Source organism: Eumetopias jubatus, unplaced genomic scaffold (assembly GCF_037043125.1).
Source record: "Eumetopias jubatus isolate StellerSeaLion01/CBP00866 unplaced genomic scaffold, mEumJub1_p1.0 scaffold_13, whole genome shotgun sequence".
NCBI classification, from domain to species: domain Eukaryota; kingdom Metazoa; phylum Chordata; class Mammalia; order Carnivora; family Otariidae; genus Eumetopias; species Eumetopias jubatus.
The window spans coordinates 76,961,777-76,974,321 of record NW_028274819.1 but is presented as its reverse complement, the minus strand read 5'-3'; the positions used below and the strand labels follow the sequence as shown (position 1 = coordinate 76,974,321).

The 12,545-nt window shown below is 37.8% G+C and overlaps 1 protein-coding gene across 2 annotated transcripts in view; it reads left to right on the top strand.

Annotated features, from left to right (window-relative positions):
• The first annotated feature begins 358 nt into the window (after positions 1 to 358).
• Positions 359 to 12,545, top strand: part of MTMR2 (myotubularin related protein 2) — a 114,364-nt gene continuing 102,177 nt past the window's right edge. The window contains exons 1-2 of one of the 2 annotated variants that reach the window (XM_028119650.2): positions 568 to 652; positions 9,947 to 10,017. Coding sequence is in view for 1 of the 2 variants with exons in the window: in XM_028119649.2 (XP_027975450.1) it covers positions 573 to 652 (80 nt within the window). In the remaining variant the exon portion in view is untranslated. Of the gene's footprint in view, positions 653 to 9,946; positions 10,018 to 12,545 lie in introns of both variants that reach the window. The other variant, XM_028119649.2, reaches the window with a different exon arrangement.

Here is a 12,545-nt window from a genome sequence, read left to right as displayed (position 1 = left end):
CTGGTGAACACTTTGCCATCTCTAGTACCCTCACCCTTTGTGTGCCCCTATGTTCTCTTCCTCTCTTCGTGCACCCCCCCGTCCTCTCCGCCCCTTCATCCTACTGTTCGCCCGCACGCCTTTACTACCCCGTCTTCTCCACCATTCCTGTCTCAATCATCCCCATCCCTATGATCCTCGCCCCTAGTATTCCCTTACTCTTCTCTCTTATTTCTAAAATTTCCCCTTCCTCCCAAGGGGTCCTCATCTCCCCCAGCCTCAAGGTACCCTCTCACCGCGGGAAGGGCCACTTCCCCTTCCCAGCCCAGAAGAAGCGCGCGGTACGCAGCGAGCGCACGTAGCGAGCGCAGCGCGTCGGGGCTGGAGTCGGAGGGGAGCCGCGGGGTCCTCCCGCTCCTCGGCCATCCCTGGGCGCGGTGCAGTCTGGGGGAACATGGCCGCTTCCGGTCTCCCTCCCGGGCCGGCGCGGGCCTGACCGCGGCCCCTGCCCGGCGCACTCCGCCCTCCGCTCCTCCCGCCCCGCAGCCGCGGAGGTCCCTTCAGCCTTTCCCTCCCGCTGCCCCCGCCGCGCCATGGAGAAGAGCTCGAGCTGCGAGAGTCTTGGCTCCCAGCCGGCCGCAGCACGGCCGCCCAGCGTGGACTCCCTGTCCAGGTAACCAGGATGCCCAGGGCCCCGCCCAGCGCCCGAGAGGGATGGAGAGGGGCCGGGGACCCGCTGGATGGTGCCCCAACTCTTGGGCTTGCTTCCCGAAGGCTGCGCCGAAATTCCTTTCCTTGGACTTGGGAACCACTTCTTCCTCCCTCTTTGGGGTTTAGAGGCTGGGGAAAAGGGAGGTTAAAACTCACTGCTGCTTTATCTGTGACTCTACGTATAACGATCTCTTTTTATCCCTGGTTGAGGGAGCCCCAGTTCATTAGTTTGTCTTGTTTCTCATTCCCTCTTGAATTATTTTTTTGGACCGCCCTTCCCCCAGCCACCACCCCTCATTTCCTCTCTGCCTGCCTTTACTCTTTTCCAAACCATTCTCCAGTCTTTCTTCCATCTGTCCATGTTTCTTTGATTTTGGGATTCTTGCCCATCCTTTCCTCTTTTTTCCATCACTTTACTTCCTTATCTGTTTAATGATTTTCCCTATACTCTGACCCCTTCCCCCATTTCGTTTTAAAAATGTAAATAAAAATGCCTACTGTACGTCTTTTCTAAATCTTGCAGCTGAAAGTCATTATCTAGGAATCTGAGCAGCCCTTAACCCGGAGTGAGTAATGAGTGGTAGTTTTCTTCCTTCTTGGGCTACCAGTTCTCCTGGTTATTTCTCTTGTTCCAGATGGGATTTTTTTTTTTCCTGGAATTTTGAGAAGTACTTTAGTATGCAATTTTGTAGACAGCTGTTGTGAATATTAACTAGACATGTTTTAGATGAATATTTTCCCTTTGGTTTTAAAATAGTGATTTAAAATTTTAGGAAGAAATAATAGAAGACCTGTGTTTGTTATGTAGCCACAATGAAATCGGTTCTTTCCCATCAAAAAACAGTCTAATTATTATTAGAGAGTTATTGGATACTAATCTGTGTGAAAACATTTCATTTTCCTCTGAATAAATTGAAGTTTCTTTCTCTTAATTTATTTGGGACTCCACTAAATATGGGTGACACAGCTATGTTTTCCTATTACTGTTCAGACTTTATGGGAAATTATTAGCTGATTTCATCATTATAAATTAGATTCTCTAAAGCACTCATAGCAACCTGCCCACACCTTTTTCAGAGTTCTTAACAAACAGTGTAATTGTTGGTTTAATTGACTTTTCTCCTTTTAATTAAGCTACTGTAGGACAAGGACCATATCTTACTTATCTTCTTGCCCCGAGCATTTAACAGAGACCCTGCATGTCAGAGGTGCTCAATAAATTTTTTTTTTTGAATCTGTAGATGTAATTATCCAGGAGAGAAGAATTTTTCTTTGCATTCAATCATATTTACCGTACATTTAAAAAATTTTATGTTTATTACTCTGAAATTTAGGAAGTGGAGGATTTACATTCTCACTCATAAAATTATGCAGAAAACAGGTTGGAAAATTGTAATTTTATAGGAAAGTTACAAATGGCAGCTATGGTTCAGAATAGAATGTAAAGAAAACAAGTGAAGCAACCAGTAATCTCACCCAAGCAAGAGGATTTAGAACCACAGGAGGCAGCATAGTCTGTTAGAATGAAGAATGTACTGGAAGTTAGAAGGCTCAGACTCTTAAAAGTCCTTGGCTCTGCTAGCTTCTTGGCTTGTATCATTTAACCTTTCTAGTCCGCAGTTTTCTCATCTTTCAAAATAAAGAAGTTGATCTAGAAAACCTGTAAGGTCCCTTGGCAGTCTAAAGTTCTATCATTCTTTCTCAATGACAATAATGATTAAGATGCATTCTTAACTACTAAGATATTCCCTTTATGGATTTTTGAAATTATACAAAATCCCTTTACGGATTTTGAAATTATACTAAATAAATAAATTTATTACAAATTAATGTACCTAATTGTGCCATTTAAGTACATTTAATTCCCCCCCAAAGAAAGCCCAGTAACTTTAAAGTTTATATATGCATTCTAATTCTTAATTAAAAAATTATGTTACTGATATATGAATTTGAGGAAACTAACTCCTTGAAAGAGTTTGGACTAGAATATGTTAGCCTCGTCCTCTCTGGGCAAAAACATAAGTATGATCTACTTTCCATAGGAAAATGACAGCTTTCTCCTTTCCTTTGGAAGGTAGAAAAAATTACATTTATTGAATGTCTGCTATGTAGAATTCACCCTGCTAAATTTTTTCATGTCTTTTATTTTATGAATCATTACACCTGGTTGATCAACAGTATAGAATAGCTGCATTGTAGATGCTTGTTAGCTTAAATTTAAACTTAATCTAGGCAAACAATCAATTGTAGATGATTCTGATACAGAGGCAGGGTAGACAACCATGATTATAATAGCTATGCTAAGTGGCTATCCAATTGTTTAAGTTTTTACTTTGATAGTCTATGATAAAGCAGAATATCTATGTTTGGACTGTATTGTCTCAGCCTTTTGCAGAAATGTTGCCCTTAAATAGTTTATTTTTATGCTTTCTGTTTTTTACAATTAGGACATTTTCAATTTCAAATTTTCACTTTTTCAATTAGGAAATTGCCATGTGAATTTGTTTTGATACCTCCCATACAATAATAGTTAATATGTTCAGTGTGTTCCATATGTCTTTTACAGACTAGATTGACATAAATTTCTGCTGAGTTTAGCTCCAGGAAAAATTGTTCAAAAAAAAGTGTGCTTCCTATTTGTTTGAAAATGCAAACTATGTTACTGCATGTTTCTCTTCAAATTAGCAAAAAGACTTCAGTCAGATTTGTAACTGAAGTTGGTAATAAACGCCTATCTAATTTCTTCAAGTACTTCTATTAGATGAATTCAGTTTAAATATTATATTTAAATGTGTTAATTTGTAAGTTTTTTATGTTTTTCTGGGAAATAGGAAGAATATAAATCTGAAAAATTTTACACTAATCCTTCTGGTTGCCCATTGTTTTTTTGAAAATGACACACTCCATTGAAGTTGGGTGACAGGCTCTTGTGGGATCTGTAGTTCACACTAAATGTATGCTGAGTCTTGGGGCGCCTCAGTGGCTCAGTCAGTTGAGTGTCCGACTCTTGGTTTCAGCTCAGATCATGATCTCGGTGTTGTGGGATTGAGCCTGGAGTCGGGCTCTGTGCTCATTGCAGAGTCTGCTTGAGATTCTCTCTCTCTCTCCCTCTGCTCCTCCTCCAGGCGTGCGCACTCTCTCTCTCTCAAATAGATACAATTTTCAGATGTATGTTGAGTCTTGATATGTCTGTCTATCTGTCTACCTATATATGTGGTCGTCTCAGAGCTGCTACTGCTTTTGGCTTTGCCTTTTGGGTCATCATAGGCTTGATGCTTTTGGCCACAAAGGAGTGATTTAATTTTTTTATATGATAGCCGGATAGCAGTTTCCTAGTCAGCTGTAGTTATGTCATTCTTCATCCTTAAAAAAATGCAGTTTTCTTTGGTGAATCTTGCTTGGTATTAGTCTACTTCAATGAGCTGTTCAGCAGCTCTTGTATATCCTGTGTTGTCCATTATTCAATGTGTCCAGCCCCAGAGAGTTGTGAAAAAGTTCACTTCAGCACCCTGATAATCTGGCTGCATTCCATAATTTAATTCTTGTTGCCCTTGCTCTGATTCTTGACCTAAGTATGATTTATACAGGATATAGATAAAACAGTACTGTAGGCTACATATGATAGCTAGGGTAGGCCTGAGCCTTAGAATTGTATAAGTTATACAGCAGGATTTGTCGCTATATTGATATTATTTCTGCCTTCTTAGTCTGGCTTTCCATTTTTTGTTTGTACACTGTTATAAAATGCACTGCCTGAGTGGGTTTCTTTGATTATTTTTTATTATGCATAATCACATGCTATTATATCTAATGCCAAATAGGTGTCTAGTAAATGTTTGAATAAAGAAATGTTGAATGTTCACTGCTCCTTATTTGCTGTCTCCATTCAAAGGATTACAAAGGATTTTCTTAGGTTGAATTTGGCCAGTAAAGATACAACTTCAAGTTCAAGCTAAAGTTATTCTTGCATGAAGCCTCTTGACACGCTGAGCTGATTTTATTGGCTACATTATCTTTTCTGTGCCCAGTCATATATTTTCACAACATTGTGTTCCTTTAACCTACCTGCTTTTCCATCTGCTACTCTTGATTATTTTGGTCTCTTTCTGTCTAACTTATCTTGTCATTTTATTTAATATCTGTTTCTTTCATCTTTTATATACCCTCATATACTCTAGTTATTCTGGGCACCAGTTGTTTGTCTCAGATTATTTTGGTTTATCAGTTGATTTCTAGTCTATAAATTCATTAGCATTTATATTTACATATTTATATGTATATACTTACATTTAACTTAGATAAAAAAAATCAAAGTATGGTACATTGAATATACTCAGAAAAGTAGTCTTCAACTAATTACATTTTTAAGTTACATGTCTTCCTTTAAAATTATCATCATCTGAAAACAGCAAATTCTGGTTGTTTCCATGAATTTTGATGGTACTTATAGTTTGAAAAGGGAGAAGAGTTTTTAAGATTTCTGAAACACATTTTTTGTAAGATTTCATCTCTAGTTTCAGCCTCAAGTTCACTTAGAGCTGATATGTTGGTAGGAAATGTGTTTTGGGGTTGTTTTCCAGTAGTGGTGATAGATTTGTGTCCAATCACACACTCTTACCCACTGACTCTTGGCATGTCTTCTGAGGCATCTGGCCAGGATTAGTGGTAGAAACTAGTTATGGAACTAAGTGAAACTTGCAGGTTGAGCTTCCAACCTTGGCAATATAATTAAACCTTGTGTCAGACATTGGACATACTTACTTATTTTGTATTTCATTATTCCAGGACCCAGAAGTACTTTAAAGTTCTGTCAGATAAGATCCAATATTATTGTGAACTTCAGTAATTACTGTATAGATTTTTTTCTGAAAGACAATTTAAAAAGATTAATTACTAGTCAAAAGTATACAAGTGTACTAAAATTGAGATTGGGCCCTATATGTGTTTTTTTCTTTCCTCTTTATGCTGTCATCAGTAGTCTTCTATTAATGTCGATCAGTAGTTCCCAGATCAGTAGCATCAGCATCCTTTGGGGATTTGTTAAAAATACAGATTCCCGGGGCGCCTGGGTGGCTCAGTTGGTTAAGCGACTGCCTTCGGCTCAGGTCATGATCCTGGAGTCCCAGGATCGAGTCCCACATCGGGCTCCCTGCTCAGCAGGGAGTCTGCTTCTCCCTCTGACCCTCTTCCCTCTCGTGCTCTCTATCTCTCATTCTCTCTCTCTCAAATAAATAAAATCTTAAAAAAAAAAAAATACAGATTCCCTGGTCCTACCTCAGATGTAATTGGATAAAACACTCTGGCAGTGGGGCCTGCAGTTTGTTTAAGCAAGTCCTGCAGGTGATCCTAAACTAAAACTAGAGTTTGAGAACCACTGCCTTAGGTCTTTTGCTAATTGTTTTCTAGTAACTCCATCAATATTTGTTGAAACAAACTAAGTTAAGGTCTGTGTTCCCGCTACCATAAGCCTATTACTTGAAAGCATTTTTGTAGAAATATTGATTGAAGTAGTGAAAGGTAAAAGTCATCTCTTTAGGGATTTATGACATCTGATTTTTAGGAAATTGCCTGAGGTTTTTTTCTTTCTCAGCTATGAGTAACACATCAGGAATACATGTTTTAGGTCTTTTCTTAAAAATAGGTCCTTGGGGTGCCTGGGTGGCTAAGTCGGTTGAGTGTCCAACTCCTGGTTTCAGCTCGGGTCATGATCTCAGGGTCATGAGATTGAGCCCTGCAAGGGGCTCCGTGCTCAGCAGGGAGTCTGCTGGAGATTCTCTCTCTCCCTCTGCCTCTCTCCAACTTGCGCATGCATGTTCTCTCTCTCCCAAATAAATAAATCTTAAAAAAAGAAAAAGGTCCTTGGTGAAATCCATTAGTGGTAACATAAATTGAAAAAAATATAAATAAGTAATTCCAGGAAGCCATCACCTGAACGAATGAAGTCTGGATTACGCCCAAGGGAAGGAAATAACCCAGATACAGATGTCCAGAAATCAGTTAAGTTTATTTTGTAAAGCTGCCAAGTTCATGCTATTGTATTCAAAATCTCTAGGGCCAAAGTTTGCATGTGAATCAGGACTTGACCAGTGGAAATTCTTTAGATTTTAGTAGAGTACTTTTTCTTTTGAAGAAAATTAGTTTTGAATAGGTAAAGCACTTGCTATCTTTGTCCCATTGTTTGAATTAGTTAAATCTGTGGATAGGACTAAAAACTATTGAGAGTTGATAGTTAAGGATAGGCAGTGATTTTATAAGCCTGCTTCCCACAGGAAGTCAGGTTAAAAATGGAACTATCAAAAAAAAAAAGATTGGTACAAAATTATTAAAATCAAAGGGACTAGAGACGATGCCCTCTTAATGAAAATAATAATCTCCGTTCCCTTTCCTATAATTTTATTACACAAAACTAGTTGTGCGGTCCCTCTTACTGTGCTTCTGTGTATGTGCCAGTCCTGCTGTCACTATAGACAACGAATGTGCCACCTTCATAGTTCTTCCCCCACTACGCACCTGGTACTTACCATGGCAGGCATCGCTGATGACTTTTCAAAGGCTCTTACTGGATGAGATTAGCTCTTGGGCTCTTTAAATACTTTTTAGCCTACATTAGGTAAGGGCAGATGCTATGTTTTCAGTATAGTAAGAATTCACATTTTTTTAATTTTTATTTTTTTATTGTTATGTTAATCACCATATATTACATCATTAGTTTTTGATGAAGTGTTCCATGATTCATTGTTTGTGCATAACACCCAGTGCTCCATGCAGAACGTGCCCCCTTGAATACCCATCACCAGGCTAACCGATCTCCCCACCCTCCTCCTCTCTAGAACCCTCAGTTTGTTTTTCAGAGTCCATCGTCTCTCATGGTTCGTCAAGAATTCACTTTTAAAGTACCTTTTGAACTAGATACTTCAAAAACCCTAAATACTGATACTTGGAAAATTCCTCTTATTTTTTTAAAGTTAGGGTTTAAGTTTAACAGATTATAACAGAAAATCCAAACTAACTGTGGCCTAAAACAGATGATTTTAGGTACTGATCAGATACTGATCTGATATAGTGGACCTGAAGTACCAAGAACACAGTCTCTTTATTGCAGTGTTACCTCATGAACCAAAATTGCTGTTGGAACTCTAACCATTGCATTTATTGTAGTCAGAAGGAAGGATGAAGGGAAGAAGAAAGGCATGTTCTCTTTCTTAAGGGATATTTTTTTGAGGTTATATATAATCTTTTAAGCTTACATCCAGTTGGCCAGAACATGGTTCCATGGCCATACCTAACCACAAGGGAAGGCTAGGGTGTGTAGTCTCTTCTGGGAAGCCTGTGCTGAGCTAAAAATTGGAGGTTCTTTCCAATAGAAATAGTAGAAAATGGGTATTGGAGACAGCAGCTTCTGCATAGCATAAATGAATCATTTTAGCAAGGAAGACATTTTCCCATTAAAGTCAACAATACTTCACTTAGGGCAGAGACATTCTGAGACTTGCAAGAGCGGTGACCAAAGTAGAAAATACGCTGAGAGACATGATGTATTGTAGCAGGCCAGAAAAGAAAACTGTATCTTGGAACACTCTAAACTCAAGTTTTTTAACTTTATACTTTTTTGTGTGTATTATCTTGGGCCAGATTTTTGTAATCCTAACCTGGGATCATAACATAAAAGGGGTACATTTCATAATTGTCAACTTTTAAGTGAAAGGTAGATGGAAATCAAATGAAGAATGATCAGCCGTGCTATTTCATTTTTTACTTCATTTGAAGAGCTCAAGGAATTGCATGGTAAAGTAGTGGTGGTAATGAGGATGGTGGCCGACACTGCTTACTCTTCTGCTGTTTCCAGTTTGCTTCCCAGCCTCGTGTCCATGTGTTTTATCTCCCCCCAAAAATATTGCCTCAGGTTTCCACTTAGGTGTTTTCTCTCATTTCATTTCTAAAGGTTTGGTCTCCATAGGGGAAATAAAACTGGCCATTTGGGACCATGTTAGTTTATGAATGCTTTTGCAATATGTTTTGTGTGCTTTTGTATCTTTGACCTTAAAACTTGAAAATTCAGAGAAATCCATGTTTATGCATTTTTGTTTCTGAACTTAAATATTAATATTTTAAGCATGTAATGTCAAACATAGGTGTTTAATCATTTGGAAGTGGGTAGAAGAGGGTAGAGAAGGTTCCTCTGGATTGGTAGGGCATTGTTCTCTGGGCTCAGAGGATTTAAAAGGCATGAGTTATATGCCTTTTAAATATACCCATCTCCTTTCCTAGCAAAATTGCCTTTACAGATCACTGCAAGTAGGACTTTGTTAGAAGGTTGTGTGTTAGCAAAAGGAATAATAACTTTGGCTGAAGACAGACTAGTGATTTCAAGCCTTAATTTTCTTGAGCTAAGCAGGATGCCCAGCAAGGTCAAAAATAAAATTTTATATGATACAGATGTCCTCTGTTACTGGTATTGGATAATATTCTTCCATTATAACCAAAGGCAGTATGTAAAAATAGAAACACCTAGGATAAACTTTGCTTTTCAAGTGGTAGACAGTTGTTCTAGAAGTAAAATAATATTGTTGTGGTTGTTAATACTAATATAAATAATGGCACTTAACATTTTTGAGTGCTTGCTGGGCATGGTGCTAAATCCCTTAGTATACATTTTCTCATATTATCATCATAATTATATAAAATAAACAGTATTATTGTTTCCATTTTACAGAGGAAAAAACCGAAGATTAGGGAGAGCAGTTTGACATTTGGACCCAAGTCTGTTTAATGTCAGGGTCTTTGTAAAGACCTGATCATGCCTGAAGACCTAGGTCTAGGCCCAAACCATGTTCTAGGTCTAGACCCAAAAGAGGGGCGGTCCCAGGGCAGGATGATTGGGTGGTAGTGGCAAGGAAATGAGTTTCTTTGATTGGCTGCACTGATGAGCAGGAAAAGGCTAATGTATACACAATACATCGGTGAGTTCAGAGTGTCCATATTTGGAGAGAATTTTCTCTGACTATGAATGTTTTTTGCTTCTGACAGAAGATAGGATGATTTTTTTTTTCTTTGCTTGATGATTAAGAGGACATTGTCATTAGAACGATATTACATTTTGAACATTGGATACATTATGAAGCAGGTAAACATGGTACCAAAGCCTCCTCCCCCCGCTCCCTCCCCTGGAGGCTTTACAGAATAACTTAGAATACTTTACTGTAGGGTTCCTTAAGTATCTGAATTCCCCTAAGTTCCTTTGTGTGTTTGTTTACAGTTAATGTGTTAAGAGCCATTGACATTTGAAGATCATCAGAAGTGAAGATAAAACATCTCAAAAATTATAATGTAAGTGAATGGGAAAATGGAATTAAAAAAAATGGACAAAAGTTAATATTGTCACCAATATTTCTGGAATCCATATACTTTTATCCCAAATGAAAGTTATGCCTTTGAGTAACCAGTAACTTCAAACTTTAGTCCCAATTCCAAGTCCCAGTCCTTAAAATTCTGTGTTCTCTTCTACCCGGAGTAAACAGTTGCTATGTTTTAGTCACCAGTAATTTTCCATTAAAATTCTTTTGGCTTCTGTGTACTGTTTTTTTCCCTTTTTCTCTTTAGTAGTTTGCTGTTTGACAATGGCTCATGTTATATTTAAAATTGAATGTATGTAGAGACTGAGGTCTTTGCTCTTTGGCTGCTGATGTTTTACTCAATTTTAATTTTACTTCCATTTTGTATGTTTCTTAGCCAGAAATATGACCAGTTAGCTAGCTAGCCTCCTCCCTTCCTCCCTCCCTCCCTTTGTTCCTCTCTATAAGTATTTGTTTAGCATCTACTATTGCCTGCACATTATGCTAGATCCAGAATTCCTAACACCTTGGTGCTGAAATGAGTTGTGTCATCTTTTTATACAGTTAGGGACGTTAGAGATCATCTGGTGTGACTAGGACTTGTGATGACCTTAAGTGTGGCTGAGGACCATCTGCATATTTCAGTTACCTGTGATACTTAGGAGACATTTAGCTTCCTAGCTTTCAGCGCAGACATTCTGAAACACTGGGAGTGGGCCCAAAAATCTGCACTTAAAGTGAGTACCTTCAATCCAGATACTTTTTGGACTCTACATGTTTGTATAGATGCAGAAAGAGACCTAGAGAAGTTTAATAACTTACCCAAAGGTATAGTATGTGTTAGAAGGCCAGAGACGATTGGTCTTGTTGCCTTCAAAGTCACAGAGCTAATTAATGTTAGAAGTGATCTCCTGACTCCCAATTCTAGACTTCACTAAATCACATAGTGACTTCTTTTAGGCCAGGCAGCTTTCCTGTGTATATATAAAATTGTAATGAATCCGTTACTATTATTGAAAAAATTAACTAAATGCACATACGGGTTTTGTGCATGAAAAACATGGACTATTTCTCCAGTAGATATGTGACTGGTTCTGATTTTGAAATCATTGGGTAGAAAAAGACCCTAGTAGTCCAAGTAGAGGACCACCCCACCCCACCCCCGTCCCCGCCATGGTACTATTCCAACTTGGCCTTTAAGTTTTATGCTTCTGAGAAGAAGGGATTTGATTTAATTTTTGAATGATGGTAGCTAGCATAGTGCTTTGCAAATAGTAGGTGCTTGCTCAACTGTAATATGAATAATTTAATGTTAAAACTTTGTTTTTTACCCCCTTTGGATTCTGTGAGGTACTTTTAGAAGTGGTTTTATTTTCTTGGTTCAGAATCTGATACTTTATATACCAAGCCAGAGATATTAAGCAATTGAAGTTATTTTATATTTTTAATACTGAATTATTATGGCTGATAGTCACAGTATCTTTGAGTGACTGAAATAGTCTAAATTATTTTCTGAACCATATGAGTTTAACTTAGTTTTAGTATTGTGTATGGTTTATATTGTATTGTGTATGGTATACTGGTACTGAATGATAATCTTACATTAGTAAAAGTAGTTATCCAATTTTGGGGAGATACTCTGTAATTCTCGAATTTATTAGTAAGTTTAACTACAAAATGCCACTACCCAATTTTCTGGGTATTTTGAGACATGTCTTAATTAGAAGATTTAAAAAAAGTGATAATCATGTATTCATTTCTAATAGGTTTAAATGTTATGCATTTTCTTTCCATTAAATGGTTTTTGCTCTTTTTTAGCCGCAGACCCAAAATCACAAATACGATAGCTATAAGAGGGAACTTTATTATGTAGTCTAACTCCTTCATTTTTTATGTTGGGACACCAAAGAGTGAGAGTGGAAGTTTTATGAATGTTAACATATGTTTGTGAACAAACAGAACAACGTGGTATTTCTGTGATGACACGTGTGAAATGCTTTCAAAACTGTAAAATGTCACATAAATATAATGTATTATGATTACTGCTATGATGATCATATGTCTGCTGAGTTTCCTTGTGACTTAATTGAAAATATTCACTATCATTTAGTCTATAATCAGAAAGAGAAATACATATGTTTGTTTCTTGGTCTTTTCTCTTGTTTCCTGTGGTCAGATTTTACTAAGTCTCCTTTAAGCACATGGTTTTAGAATTGATACTTTGCAGGTTACCTGAATTTCTCTTTCACTGTGTTAATCTAATCCAGATTGTCACCTTATAAAATTACACAAAATACTCAGGGTGATGTTTCTATATTGGAAGAGTTCTGTCGGCCATTTTCTATGGAAGAATGAATGAATGCTCAGTATTATCCCTCAATGTAATCAAAGTAGCTAATAGTAATGTTAACACATTTGGGTATAGTTTTTGTAGTTACAATGCTGTTTGTCCTACATCAGCTCCATTGTTTCTCATAACAGCTTTGTGAGGTCAGTTTTCATCAGACAGATGAGTAACTGAAG